This window comes from Macrobrachium nipponense, chromosome 23, assembly GCF_015104395.2.
Source record: "Macrobrachium nipponense isolate FS-2020 chromosome 23, ASM1510439v2, whole genome shotgun sequence".
In the NCBI taxonomy this organism is placed as follows: Eukaryota; Metazoa; Arthropoda; class Malacostraca; order Decapoda; family Palaemonidae; genus Macrobrachium; species Macrobrachium nipponense.
This window is the reverse complement of record NC_061090.1, coordinates 25,797,987-25,813,832: the sequence shown is the minus strand read 5'-3', so window position 1 is coordinate 25,813,832 and position 15,846 is coordinate 25,797,987. Positions and strand designations below refer to the sequence as shown.

Here is a 15,846-nt window from a genome sequence, read left to right as displayed (position 1 = left end):
AGTGCTAGTCAATGAGCTATACCCCTAACTAGACTTACTGTCAACCTTCATAAGCATCTTCAACTTTCTGCTTGCTCTGATTCTTAGAACCCCCCTTTTTCTTTTCCTTTAATTTTTTGCATTAGGTGGGACCTAGATAAAGTTACTTAAATGATTATCCATACAATATTTGCTTTAGATTAATAATAATCTAAATAAAGAACTTCTGTTCAAGGCTCTAACCTTCAACCGGAGCACAGCAGCGACAGCCGTTTCCAGAACAGCCATAAGGAATCTCCTGCTCATAGCCATAGCACATCCCTTTCCGACATGTACCATTCCTAGCCATACACAGCGGAAGATTTTGACATACTTCAACTGTCAGGAGATAAAATGATGTCAGTTAGATCTTTCAAGGATGCATACATTAAAGATGAGAGCCACTTGAATAGTCAGCTAGAATACAATTATAAATGTACAGTAATTTCCTGGCAAAATATTTTACATACTTCTGGTTTATAACCAATGAAAAAAAGCTCAGCAGTAAACAGAGTTCAAAAATTAATTATATCATACCATTTTCTGAATCACTAATCAATGAGGTATAACCCCTAACTATAGTTACTACCAAACCTCATAAGTCTCTTCCATTAGGTAGGACCTAGATAAAGATACTTAAATGATTTTCCATACAAAATTTCCTTAAGTTAATAGTAATCTAACTAAAGAACTTCTGCTCAAAACTCTAACCTTCAACTGGAGCACAGCAGTGACAGCCGTTTCCATAACAGCCATGAGGAATCTCCTTCTCATCACCATAGCACATCCCCTTCCGACATGTGCCATTCTCAGCCATACACAGAGGAAGATTTTGACATACTTCAACTGTCAGGAGATAAAATGATGTCAGTGAGAAACTTTTAATGACCCATACATTAAAGCTTAAAGCCATTCGAGGTAAATCTAGAAAATGTACAGTAGATGCCTGTAAAAATAATCTTACTTAGTTCTGGTTTATAACTAACGCAAAAAAGCCCAGCAGTAACTAGAGTTGAAAAATTAAATATATTATACCATTTTCTGCAGTGCTAGTCAATGAGCTATACCCCTAACTATACTTACTGTCAACCTTCATAAGCATCTTCAACTTTATGCTTGCTCTGATTCATAGAACCCCCCTTTTTCTTTTCCTTTAATTTTTTGCATTAGGTGGGATCTAGATAAAGTTACTTAAATGATTATCCATACAATATTTGCTTTAAATTAATAATAATCTAAATAAAGAACTTCTGTTCAAGGCTCTAACCTTCAACCGGAGCACAGCAGCGACATCCGTTTCCAGAACAGCCATAAGGAATCTCCTGCTCATAGCCATAGCACATCCCTTTCCGACATGTGCCATTCCTAGCCATACACAGCGGAAGATTTTGACATACTTCAACTGTCAGGAGATAAAATGATGTCAGTTAGATATTTCAAGGATGCATACATTAAAGATGAGAGCCACTTGAATAGTCAGCTAGAATACAATTATAAATGTACAGTAATTTCCTAGCAAAATAATTTTACATACTTCTGGTTTATAACCAATGAAAAAAAGCCCAGCAGTCAACAGAGTTCAAAAATTAATTATATCATACCATTTTCTGAATCACTAATCAATGAGGTATAACCCCTAACTATAGTTACTACCAAACCTCATAAGTCTCTTCCATTTTCTGTTTGCACTGATTCTTAGAACCACCCTTTTTCTTTTCGTTTGATTTTTTCCATTAGGTGGGACCTAGATAGTTACTTAAATGATTTTCCATACATAATTTGCTCTAAGTTAACAGTAATCTAAATAAGGGACTTTTGTTCAAAGCTCTAACCTTCAACCGGAGCACAGCAGTGACAGCCGTTTCCATAACAGCCATAAGGAATCTCCTTCTCATCGCCATAGCACATCCCCTTCCGACATGTGCCATTCTCAGTCATACACAGAGGAAGATTTTGACATACTTCAACTGTCAGGAGGTAAAATGATGTCAGTGAGAATCTTTTAACGACCCATACATTAAAGCTGAAAGACATTCAAGGTAAATTTTTTAAAAAATGCACTGTAGATGCCTGTAAAAATAAATCTACTTACTTCTGGTTTATAACCAATTCAAAAAAGCCCAGCAGTAACTAGAGTTGAAAAATTGAATATATTATACCATTTTCTGCAGTGCTAATCAATGAGGTATAACCCTAACTATACTTACTGCCAACCTTCATATGCATCTTCCACTTTCTGGTTGCACTGATTCTTAGAACACCCCTTTTTCTTTTCCTTTAATTTTTTGCATTAGGTGGGACCTAGATAAAGTTACTTAAATGATTATCCATACAAGATTTGCTTTAAATTAATAGTAATCTAAATAAAGAACTTCTGTTCAAGGCTCTAACCTTCAACCGGAGCACAGCAGTGACAGCCGTTTCCAGAACAGCCATAAGGAATCTCCTGCTCATAGCCATAGCACATCCCTTTCCGACATGTGCCATTCCTAGCCATACACAGAGGAAGATTTTGACATACTTCAACTGTCAGGAGATAAAATGATGGCAGTTAGATCTTTCAAGGATACATACATTAAAGATGAAAGGCACTTCAATAAAGTCAGCTAGAATACAATTATAAATGTACAATAATTTCCTGGCAAAATAATTTTACTTACTTCTGGTTTATAACCATTGCAAAAAAGCCCAGCAATAAACAGTTCAAAAATTAAATATATCATACCATTTTCTGCATCGCTAATCAATGAGGTATAACCCCTAACTATAGTTACTGCCAAACCTCATAAGTCTCTTTCATTTTCTGTTTGCTGATACTTAGAACCACCCTTTTTCTTTTTCCTTTGATTTTTTCCATTAGGTGGACCTAGATAGTTACATAACTTGCTCTAAGTTAATAGTAATTTAAATAAGGGACTTTAGTTCAAAGCTCTAACCTTCAACCGGAGCACAGCAGTGACAGCCGTTTCCAGAACAGCCGTAAGGAATCTCCTGCTCATAGCCATAGCACATCCCCTTCCGACATGTGCCATTCTCAGCCACACACAGAGGAAGATTTTGACATACTTCAACTGTCAGGAGGTAAAGTGATGTCAGTGAGAAACTTTTACAACCCATACATTAAAGCTGAAAGCCACTCGAAGTAAATTTAGCTAAAATGTACAGTAGATGCCTGTCAAAACAATTGTACTTACTTCTGGTTTATATCCAATGCAAAAAAGCCCAGCAGTAAACAGAGTTCAAGAATAAAATATATCATAACATTTTCTGCATTGCTAACCAATGAGGTATAACCCTTAACTACTTATAGTTACTGCCAACCTTCATTAGCATCTTTCACTTTCTGCTTGCACTGATTCTTAGAACCACCCTTCTTCTTTTCCTTTGATTTTTTCCATTAGGTGGTACATAGGTAAAGTTGATTTTCCATACAAGGTTTGCTTCAAGTTAATAGTAATCTAAATAAAGAACTTCTGCTCAAAACTCTAACCTTCAACCGGAGCACAGCAGTGACAGCCGTTTCCATAACAGCCATGAGGAATCTCCTTCTCATCACCATAGCACATCCTCTTCCGACATGTGCCACTCCCAGCCATACACAGAGGAAGAGTCTGACATACTTCAACTGTCAGGAGATAAAATGATGTCAGTGAGAAACTATTAACGACTCATACATTAAAGAAAGCCATTCGAAGTAAATTCAGCTATAATGTACTGTAAATGCCTGTCAAAATAATTTTACTTACTTCTGGTTTATAGCCAATGCAAAAAAGCGCAGCAGTAAGCAGAGTTCAGAAATAAAATATATCCTAACATTTTCTGCATTACTAACCAATGAGGTACAATCCCTAACCTCCTTCAACCGGAGCACAGCAGCGACACCCGTTTCCAGAACAACCATAAGGAATCTCCTTCTCATAGTCATAGCACATCCTCTCCCGACATGTGCCATTCTCAGCCATACACAGAGGAAGAGTCTGACATATTTCAACTGTCAGGAGATAAAATGATGTCAGTGAGAAACTTTCAAGGACCCATACATTAAAGCTGAAGGCCTTTCGAGGTAAATTTGGCTAAAATACAATTATAAAGGTACAGTAGATGCCTGTCAAAATCATTTAAATTACTTCTGGTTTATATCCTGTGCAAAAAAGACCAGCAGTAACCATAGTCCAAAAATTAAACATATACAATTTTCTGCATTACTAATCAATGAGGTATAACCCCTAACTATACTTACTGCCAACTTTCATAAGCATCTTCCATTTTCTGCTTTTACTGATTCTTAGAACCACCCTTCTTCTTTTCCTTTGATTTTTTCCATTAGGTGGGACCTAGATAAAGTTACTTAAATGATTTTCCATACAAGATTTGCTTTAAATTAATAGTAATCTAGATAAAGAACTTCTGTTCAAGGCTCTAACCTTCAACCGGAGCACAGCAGCGACACCCGTTTCCAGAACAGCCATAAGAAATCTCCTTTTCATAGCCATAGCACATCCCTTTCCGACATGTGCCATTCCCAGCCATGCACAGAGGAAGATTTTGACATACTGTGCCTGTTGGGAAAAAAGAAAATTATGTCCGTGAGAAACTTTCAAGAAATTACATTTAAGTTGAAATGCAGATCACTTCCGAAAATCATGGGACTAAATTCTGATCTGCAATCAATATGACACTGCCCTGCACTAACCAGAGTTCAAAAGGGAAGTACATCATAGCCTTTAAACAATATTAAGCACATTACTGTCACCGTTAATTTTTGCTAAGTCATAACAGTATCACCAACTGAAAAGGCTATACATTTCAGTTTGCCTGCAGCCATAGTTTCTGACTCGTAAAACTGTTCTGACATTTTTTAATGTCAATGTAAAACTACTGTACAATACTGTGAATAGAAAATGGAGCAAAAGAAACCCCACAGCCCTCTTGTTGTACGAAAACAGCATCACTTAAGAAATGCAGCTCAAGATTGGGATAGTTTCAACGACCAAGGATTCCTCATTCCCTGGAAGAAAAGGTCAAAGTGAACTCTCTAACGTTATAGCTAAAATTAGGATAGGTCAAAGTTCTCTCAATGCCAAGTTCATAAAGGCAAAAATAATCAGTAACGAACATTGATTTCCCTTTCTTGAAATGATTATGAAAATGCACCTTAAAAAAAGTGGCAGGTTTGGTTAGGTTCGGTCACCTTACGAAATACCAAGGAGGGCGGATCATTCCACATCCTAAAAGTGGATGGCGAGAAGGATTGGTCACACAGGTTGACACTAGTGTTCTGCAGTCATACACAGTGTGCATGGGATTGTGAGACATCACACCTACTATAGTAAATTCACATCACCCGTGCATTTGAAGTCTAGGCCAGTCCCTTACGACACTCCTAATTGGCTGTTGATAAGCCAATCAAAGGGCTGGAAACTCTCAGTCTCTCAGGAGAGGGGGAACATCATCCTGTGATTGGCTCACCAACAGCCAATCAGGAGCGTCGTAAGTGATTGGCCTAGACATCAAATGCATGGGTGATGTTAAGTACTACCGGAGAACTAAGTAGTAGAGCAGATGTCTGAATATGATTGGGATTCACATTTTACCTTTGGATGTGGATATTCTTCAGTATGTAACACCATGTTTATATCGTGTCCATTATTTTTACTCCACACAAATTCTGAACGTTTTTCCACTATGAATGTCGTTGTTAGGTCTCAATAACTGTTGTTAACGAAGTGAACTGACCTTTGTATATTTACTGAATTCTGCTCCTTGTTGAAAATATGCTAATGTATTCTGTCGTCTTATTTCAGGAGAAAAGAAAACTGAGCCATAACTCTTTAGTTGAGTAACTCATGACACTTTCCTCATCTCGGTTGGACCATTTCCGCTCTTGGTCTGTGAAAATCAATAAGACTTTCCCATCTGGCGACTGATTCTCTCCACACATTGTCCAAACTTCACAATTCTTATCCTTTTCTGAATAATGATACTTAGGACCGCCCACCTGCTATTCATTTGTTTGTTTCAAATAACAGGGATCGACAGTCATTAAGCTGACCTTCCTGGAAGTCCGCCATACCGTGACAATAATAGTATAATAATTAAAATAAAGAACTTCTGTTCGAAGATCCCACCTACAAACGGAGCACAGCAGCGGCATCCATGTCCATAACAACCTCCAGAGATTTCAGTCTCATCTTCATAGCACATCCCCTTCCGACATATGCCATTCTCATTCTTGCACTGGGGACTTTTGTGGCATTCTTTACCTGTTAGGAGAACAAAATGATGTCAATGAGACTTTCAAGAAACTACACATAAAAGCTTAAAACCCCCACAAGTAAATTAAAACAAATTACAATTATAACGGGAGATTCTCGTCTAAATTCAAATGATTAAATTCTGGCCTACAACTAATATAAAAAAGCCATGCTGCAACCAGAATAAAAAAATGAGGTATATCATAGTTTTTTAGTAGTGCTAGGCACTGGCTTTAACCCTTTAGCAATGTCATAACATCACATACTACAAGGTTTGTGTACAACCAAAGTTCTTGACCCAAGGAAAACTGTAATGCCATTCGTGTCAATGCAAATCTACTGAACAATACGGTGACCAGAATATAGAACAGAAAAAAAAAACTTTTGGGAGGTATGAGATGTTAAAATATTTCGCTGGAGCCTTTGACTGCCTCAAATTCTTCACTCCAAAGAACACCTGACAGTGAACTCTAATAACAGGCAATACAGCTGCCTTTTACACAGCGAACACAACGATAGGTCAGTATTTTCTAAATGCAAATTTTACACTGCCAGAAAGTATGAAAAGACGACTCCATATCATAACATTCAAGCTGAGTAAGCCATGGCACTGTCTTCGTTTGTTTGTATGGTGCTTTTACGTTGCACGGAACCAGTATGGTTATTCAGCAACGGGGCCAATGGCTTTATGTGACTTCCGAACCACGTCGAGAGTGAACTTCTATCACCAGAAATACACATCTCTCACTCCTCAATGGAATGGCCGAGAATCGAACCCGCGACCACCGTGATGGGACGCTAATACCATACTAACCACGCCACTGAGGCGCTTTCCTTCTTTCTTCGTTTCAGGCAGATCATTTCCTGCTCTTGGTCAGTGAAAATCATCCTCAGAATCATCCACATTTTATTCGTTTTATTGTTGCTAATAGCTGGGATGTGGATAGTCAATAAGGCGGCTCTCCCATCGAAAAATACCCTTAAAATGATAATACTTGAAATAAAGAACTTCAGTTCGAAGGTCTTACCTGCAAATGGGACACAGCAACGGCATCCGTTTCCATAACAACCGTCATACATCTCCTTCTCACCTTCATGACACATCTTCCGACATATACCATCGTCCTTCATGCAGTGAGGACCCATTTGGCATTGTCCACCTATTAGGAGAACAAACTGATGTCAATGGGGAAGAGCTTTCAAGAAACTACACATTAAAGCTCAAAGCTACCAAAGTATAAATTCAGCTAAATTACAATTAACATGCAGGTCCCTCCCTAAATTCTTTTGGCTTAATTCCAGTTTGCAACCAATACAAGAAAACCAAAGTAACCAGAGTTAAAAAATGGAGTATATCACAGCCTTCAGACAGTGCTAAGCACTTGGCTGTAACACTGAACTCTAGCTAAGCCACAGCAGTGTCACCGACTACAGAGGCTAAACTAACGAGCTTCGTCTGCTGCCATAGTTTCTGACTCCTGTCGTAAAACTAGTGTCAATGAATAACTGCTGTACAATAGAGTGAATAGAAAATGGAGCAGAAAAATCAACTATACTCACAGCCTTTTTTATGGTACAATAAAAGAATCAACTGTTTAAAATCTAGCTGGAACTTTTGACAGTCTAGCTAGCTCTCATTTGCAACCAGAACTCTACAGGGCCTAAATGAACTCTATGACGCTGCAACGAATACAGTTGCCTTTTCGGCAGCGGAAATTGAGAAAGGTCAAGTTTCTCTCAATGCAAATAGATGTGCCAATCACTGTATAACAAAATGAGCATTATCAGAGAATATAAACTTTGCACACAAAAGAAAAGTTACAGAGAAGATTTAAAGAGGATGCTTTACACAGCAGGCGATCTGTCACTGGCATCCAGCCTGTCCTCTCTTGACCATTGCAATGTCCTCTTGTCCTCGGTCTCCCTCAGTCTTTCCTCTGAAATCCAGTTATCTAGTGATGTCACCCTTCATCAATTCCAGACATTACAGCAACTTCAAACATCTTCTCCTAAGCTTTAGTTGGGGCCCATTTCCTACTATAATGACAAGTCAACTGAAGGTGTACAATGGATCCTCGAATCTCCCTTCTAGGATTTCAGTACGCTAAAATCTATAGAAATCTAAATTTTTCATTGTTTGTTTGTTTGTATGGTGTTTTTACGTTGCATGGAACCAGTAGTTATTCAACAACGGGACCAACGGCCTCTACGTGACTTCCGAACCACGTCGAGAGTGAACTTCTATCACCAGAAATACACATCTCTCACACCTCAATGGAATGTCCGAGAATTGAACTCGCGGCCACCGAGGTGGCGCGCCAACACCATACCGACCACGCCACTGAGGCGTTCTGAATTTGTCTTGCTTTTCAACAAATTTCATGGGTTTTGCTCCCTTCAATACTAGCAAACTTTAATATCTTTTTCTTTCAGCCCTCTTATGTTTTTCATCCATCTGCTATGCTTGATTTCCCCATAATTATGAGGGGAGGGAAGGAACTTAAAGTATGCCCCTATTGGCAACTCCATCCCACATCAAGCCATTGTAGGAGGCAGCAAGTTCCTGGCCTTTTCGACCCTGGTGTCTGTGACTGGGGTTTAGTTTGCTTCAAATTTGTCGGTGAGAAATCACCCAAAGTTCTAAAGGCTAAATCTGCTTTCGAAAACCCAGCATTTATGTTATGATTTCATAAAATTCTACCCACTATCCTCGTTACTACAGCTTAACATTAACTATTTAAGGATGCTTCTATCTTGTTTCCTTTCATGGTAAGACTGATCCATGTGACTTTACTTTGCCAATGAATTTACCCTCGACTCTTCTCTAAACCTCCAGGGTCCCACATGAGGTGGCCTGTCTCTCTCTTTTCTACAGGAACTGTTTTGTCAACTGCTCCATCAAGCTGAAAGTGATAATCATACTCTCCTTCTCTCCAGCAAGTTCACTCTCTTCTTTTAGCTAGGAAAATTGGCAGTACTTGAACTATACAGTTATGTGGTTGATGTTTTCCTTGATTGCCATAATATTCCATTTCAAGAGATGAGTCCAGGTCTGTCTTTCAGGGCAGGCACTATATAAAGACATTATGCTCCTGTTTCCACTATCCTTAGCACTATAAAAGTTTTAAAAGTCTAATACACATTGTGTGTAATATATATATATATCTATAGTATATATATATATATATATATATATAATATATATATATATATATAATATATATATATAATATATATATATATATATATATATTATTTATATATATATATTATTAAAAAAAAACCTTTTATTTATACATAGCATCACGTTTTATATACTTCGTGATCAAGTTATTCATATATATGATATATATCTGTGTTTGATTTTAAATCACGAGGAAATAAAAAACGTGATGATTATATGAATAAAGTTACAGCCACGAAGGAAAATTTAAACACTGGAGATGCTTATAAAAAATAACCCCCTAAAAGATAGCAATATTATATACACAATTGCATGTATGGATTGCGATTTATTTTACTTAGGTCAGACCAGGAAAGAATTGAACACCAGATTAAAACAACACAAATACTCAGTAAGAACTGATCAGACAAATAATGCTTTATTTTTACATTTAAGTGAAAAGTCCCACAGAACACATTAGAAGCAAAGCCAATTATTGTCATGTTGTAACGAAAATATTTCAAAGAAATTGTTAAAATCTGTTTTGATTCGGTTAACCTGGGTAAACAATCTTAATGTAAGTCAAAGATTATTTTATTCTGACCCGGTCATAAAACATTTGTTCTCGAAGGAATTGGAAGATAGAATAAAGAGGATTATCAATAGGTAGATTTCGATTTTTAGATGACCATTCTGTGACTTCCCGACCTTTTTGCATTCCCTTATGACTTGTACTCATTAATATAGACCCTTGCAATTAAAGTAACTTTTTTTGTGAAGAGTTGGCAGATAATGACACTTGATGAAACCTACCTGTAGTAGCTGTTGGTCCAACTGGTTCAGTAGTTGGGCTTGATGAGGGAGGTGCTGATTGAGAAGATGATACCGTTGTTGTGGAAGTACTCTGCGTTGTGTTTGATGCTGTTGTTGGAGTGGTAGTTGTTGAAGTAGAAGTCGAAGTGGTGGTTGTTGTGGATGAAGTATTTGCACTTGTACTACTTTCTGCAGTAGAACTGGAGGAAGTAGAACTTGTTGAGATTGTGGTAGTTGGTGTAAAAGTTGTACTTGTAGTATTTATGAAAGGTGCTGTGGTAGTTGTAGTTGCAGAGGTTGTAGATGCAGTGGTTGTGGTAGGTAATGTAGCATTTGTACTGGTTGTGGTATTTGTAACAGAGCTGGAGGTAGTTAAAGTGTGATTTGTATTATCAGTACTAGTTGTGTTTGGTGAACTAGCGCTTATAGAAGTGGTAGTAGTGGAATTTGATGTAGTTGTATTGGCAGCAGAGGAAGTACTTGTAGTAAGAGAAGTATTACTTGTGGAACTGGATGTACTTATAGTACTTGTGGTTGATGAGGTAGTGCCTGTGAAATTGGCAGTAGCTGTGGTAACTGAGGTAGTACTTGTTGTAGCTGGGGTAGTACCATTGGAAGTGGAGGTACTTGTGGTAGGTGATGACGTACTTGTGGAAGTAGTAGAACCATTGGAAGTGGAAGTACTTGTACTAGAGGTAGTACCACTGGAAGTGGGAGTAATCGTACTAGAGGTAGTACCACTGGAAGTGGGAGTACTTGTGGTAGGTGTTGAAGTAATGATGGAAGTGGAAGTACTTGTGGGAGTAGTAGTACCATTGGAAGTGGAAGTACTAGTATTAGGTGATGAAGTACTTGTGGAAGTGGTAGTACTTGTGGAAGTGGTAGTACCACTGGTAGACATTGAAGTACTTGTGGAAGCAGTACTTGTGGAAGTGGTGGTAGAAGTTGGAGTACTTGTGGAAGTTGAAGTAGTATCTGTAGAAGTGGAAGTACTTGTGGTAGGTGTTGAAGTACTTGAGGAGGTAGTACTTATGGAAGTGGTGGTGGGAGTTGAAGTACTTGTGGAAGTTGAAGTGGTATCTGTGGAAGTGGATGTAGTTGTAGTAGGTGTTGAAGTACTTGTGGAAGTAGAACTTGTGGAAGTGCTGGTAGGTGTTGAAGTACTTGTGGAAGTAGAACTTGTGGAAGTGCTGGTAGGTGTTGAAGTACTTGTGGAAGTTGAAGTAGTATCTGTAGAAGTGGAAGTACTTGTGGAAGTTGAAGTAGTATCTGTAGAAGTGGAAGTAGTTGTAGTAGGTGTTGAAGTACTTGTGGAAGTAGAACTTGTGGAAGTGCTGGTAGGTGTTGAAGTACTTGTGGAAGTTGAAGTAGTATCTGTAGAAGTGGAAGTAGTTGTAGTAGGTGTTGAAGTACTTGTGGAAGTGGTGGTGGGAGTTGAAGTACTTGTGGAAGTTGAAGTAGTATCTGTAGAAGTGGAAGTAGTTGTAGTAGGTGTTGAAGTACTTGTGGAAGTTGAAGTAGTATCTGTAGAAGTGGAAGTAGTTGAAGTAGGTGTGAAGTACTTGTGGAAGTGGTGGTGTAGTTGAAGTATTGTGGAAGTTGAAGTAGTATCTGTAGAAGTGGAAGTAGTTGTAGTAGGTGTTGAAGTACTTGTGGAAGTTGAAGTAGTATCTGTAGAAGTGGAAGTAGTTGTAGTAGGTGTTGAAGTACTTGTGGAAGTGGAAGTAGTTGTGGTAGGTGTTGATGTACTTGTACTTGTGGAAGTACTTGTGGAAGTTGAAGTAGTATCTGTAGAAGTGGAAGTAGTTGTAGTAGGCGTTGAAGTACTTGTGGAAGTAGTACTTGTGGAAGTGCTGGTAGGTGTTGAAGTACTTGTGGAAGTGCTGGTAGGTGTTGAAGTACTTGTGGAAGTGGAAGTACTTGTGGAGGTTGAAGTACTTGTGGAGGTTGAAGTACTAGTAGAAGTGGAGGTACTTGTAGAGGTTGAAGTACTTGTAGTAGTTGTTACACCTGGTGAATGAAATGCAACAATCAGACACTACAGTGATGAGAGAAGAGCAAAAATCTAAGATGAAAAAGTCTTCAAGCCTGAATATTAATTAAGACTTCAGATAGTCAAAGTAACAACTACTGAATACTCACCACTACAGCATTTACATCCTTGACCAACACCTACACAGTTATTAGTACCACCAGACGCAGGAGAAAGGCCTCCGTCACAAGTGTCAAAACAGCCAGTCCCAGGTCCAGCACATAGAATTGAGCCACACGGAATGGCTCTACCTGGTAGTATAAAGAGAATTGAGGCTAATTCTAGTGGGATAGAATTTTGATTTCATGATGAAGTATATATTACCCTTTAAATAATGGTTTCATTCACAGGTAAAACACTGCCAAGCTCTGGACCACACTGTCAGTTTCATGGCAAAATTGAAGTTGGGCAAGTTCGTGTTTGAGTGATACTGCTTTACCAATCATGCACGACCTCAATTTTACTCAAACGCAGAGGTTGTTGGCTACATGGTGTAAAGTTGAGAGCAGCCAGCTTAGAGTTGTCAGGGAACCATCTCATGTGGGTTACTTTCAGTCATTTCCTGTTCTAAAATACTGACATCAATTTTGATTCCCATAACCAACCCACAGCAATAAAGAAATATAAAAAGGAAGTAAAAAAAGTCTGTAATTACCTACTTTAAATATGGGTGTGGACAGGAATTCAGACAGGGAGGGTGGAGATGTTACATTAACACAAAAATGTTATTTTCATAAGGCATTGTAATACCTTTATAACAGCTCTTAACAAAAGGCCAGTCATGTGCTGTAGCTGTCTGACAAGGTTTTACTGCACCCATCAGTGGAGATAAATGGGAAAAGGGCCATACCTATCCTTTTCGGACGCACGCAGCAGCTCCTTCCTGGTTCGCAACCACCATCATCAATCAGGCCAGTAGGTTTGATGCAAAAGCCATCAGGTAGATATCCGAGGCAGGATCCCCCAAAATCCTCGCACGAAGAAGTCGTATGAGCCTGGTCCTCCTTAAATGATAGGAGAACGGTGACAGAGTGATGGCTTTCGAGGGAAAAGGTCTTTTGCCAATTTTATGGTTAAACGTATGAGACATGCTTCCAAGACATGTACTTTACAAGACATGAAATTGTTGGGAAGATCGTCAGCCATTCATGAGAGTTTAAGGTAAGAGAATCACTGGTTAAAAATTGTTTTTTTTTTTTTTACTAATTTTTCCATCATCCTAGTTTTGTCGTCTATTATTAAAGGAAAGGTTGTTTCACACAATAACAAATTCCTAAGCCTCCAACAATCAAATTAATACTTTACGAAGAAAAATTATTTCGTAAATATATTAAATAATTTAGCTCTGACGACTTTCCCTCGGTGTCTTGGGTAAATAATAAACAACGTGGATGTATCACTGCATTTGCATCGTCAGTAAGAGACGGCACTCATTAACTGGTAACGACCCTAGGAGGAGAATGAGTAAGGAATGACCCTTATATTGTTGTTTGTTTGTTTGTATGGTGTTTTTACGTTGCATGGAACGAGTGGTTATTCAGCAACGGGACCAACGGCTTTACGTGACTTCCGAACCATGTCGAGAGGGAACTTCTATCACCAGAAATACACCTCTCTCACACCTCAATGGAATGCCCGAGAATAGAACTCGCGGCCACAGAGGTGGCACGCCAACACCATACCGACCACGCCACTGAGGCGCTCCTTATATTGTTGCACAATTTCACCCATTTGGAACCGGCAGTTATGAAACGAGAAAGGAAACCATTTTAACATCATTTTGTGCCATCAATTCATATCGAAACTTTCACGATCTTGGAGACAAGGCTTGAAAAAGCTATGGTGAAACGACGACCCACAAATGCCGACTTGAGACGACCGTATGGGAGAATTATGTCTTCCCCTTTCCTAATGAACACCCAGTGTGCTGTATCCATCCACAGAAGAAGGATTTCGCAATTAAATCAATGTCAGGCTATGCATGAAATCTACGTAAAAATTATTCAGCATGATATTCGGAACTTCGATATACATATTTTGAATATGCTTTCTTGGTGTTCTTGAATGTCATTTTTCCCACGAGGTCTGTTCTATAGTCCGAAATCATATGATACCCAACATCTAAGAATACTATCAACGTATAATAAAATTTTTTTATAATTAAATACAGAATGCCATTTTAATTCTTTTTTCCGTGGATTTCCTGAATAACTTAACATTGGTATTAATCTTAAAGGCAAATCACTCATTATTTGATTTTTCAATCCTGACCTACAACATTCCAAAGGCATTTCTCTAGTTTTTCCATTACTGTTGGAGTCTTGTTTGATTTCTTTATAACCCACTTTGCGTTTGTCATTTCTTTGTGTGTGTGTGTGTGTGTGTGTGTGTGTGTGAGAAGTGTTTATCCTTTTATCTTAGGTAAATGTCCGAGCATACAAAAAATAATTGCATATTTGCACCTCCATAGAAAAGAAAAATACCACCGTTTTTGTAGCAATATGGCAAACTAACATTCTTCTTCTTCTTCTTCCCCACTGTTATCCCTACATTAAGGGGTCGGTTGCCTTATGCGCCTACTCCTCCACTGCAAATTAACATGACATCAACATTAATTATTGTATGACACTGAAGTCGATTTAAAAGGCGTTGGCAAAGAAATTATTGTACGACACCGTAGTTGATTTAAAAGGCGTTGGCAATGAAATTATTGTAGACACCGAAGTTGATTTAAAAGGCGTTGGCAAAGAAATTATTGTACGACACCGTAGTTGATTTAAAAGGCGTTGGCAAAGGAAAGCAGATTTCTTAAATCAAAGCAAAGATTCGAAAGAAGGAAAGTGAGTGTGGATGTCCTTCGGGTGGTTGATACGAGGACTTCAACGATCCGCTAGGATAACACATACACACACATAGATACATACATGCATCCATACATATACATGTATGGAACATCATGTTGGAAGACATACGATGGAAATGGAAGAGCGGGCTAGAAGGAAGAAGGGAAGACAAAGAAAGAGATGGCGTGATTATGTAGGGGAAGATATGTTATAGAAAGGCATTAACGAGAACGATGCACTGGACAGAAATCGATGAGGACGACTCATTCACAACGGCGACCCCATATTAAAATGGGTTAAAGCTGGGAAGAAGAAGAAGATCCATACATATACATAGAGTATATATATATATATATATATATATATATATATATATATATATATACATGTATATATATGTGTGTGTGTGTATAACTGAGTCATGAAAGTTTGGAACGTGATAAAACCATAAATAAAGGTAAAAGCCACGAAGGAAAGATAAACAACGAGTTTATCTTTCCTTCGTGGCTTGCTTATACCTTTATTATTTATATATGTGTATGTATGTATATATATATATATATATATATATATATATATATATATATATATATATATATTAATAAAGGAACCCCTTTTAATAAACAGGTTAGTTTATTACGGATACCAGACCATGAGAACAGTTAGCCCTGGAGAGCTTGTAATCTCTCTTAACTAAATATCTCCGCTACATACCATCCTGTT

At 38.1% G+C, this 15,846-nt stretch overlaps 1 protein-coding gene across 1 annotated transcript in view; it reads right to left on the bottom strand.

Annotated features, from left to right (window-relative positions):
* The window catches only part of LOC135197316 (papilin-like), a 30,168-nt gene extending 17,348 nt beyond the window's left edge, over positions 1-12,820 (bottom strand). Inside the window, exons 1-14 of the mRNA XM_064224460.1 lie at positions 12,751-12,820; positions 12,391-12,531; positions 10,249-12,258; positions 7,301-7,432; positions 6,147-6,281; positions 4,443-4,577; positions 3,872-4,009; positions 3,509-3,643; positions 2,955-3,089; positions 2,410-2,544; positions 1,851-1,985; positions 1,286-1,420; positions 730-864; positions 223-357 (exon numbers count right to left, since the gene is read on the bottom strand). Of these exons, the coding sequence (XP_064080530.1) occupies positions 223-357; positions 730-864; positions 1,286-1,420; positions 1,851-1,985; positions 2,410-2,544; positions 2,955-3,089; positions 3,509-3,643; positions 3,872-4,009; positions 4,443-4,577; positions 6,147-6,281; positions 7,301-7,432; positions 10,249-12,258; positions 12,391-12,531; positions 12,751-12,820 (3,706 nt within the window). The remainder of the gene's footprint in view (positions 1-222; positions 358-729; positions 865-1,285; positions 1,421-1,850; positions 1,986-2,409; positions 2,545-2,954; positions 3,090-3,508; positions 3,644-3,871; positions 4,010-4,442; positions 4,578-6,146; positions 6,282-7,300; positions 7,433-10,248; positions 12,259-12,390; positions 12,532-12,750) is intronic.
* Positions 12,821-15,846: the final 3,026 nt, after the last annotated feature.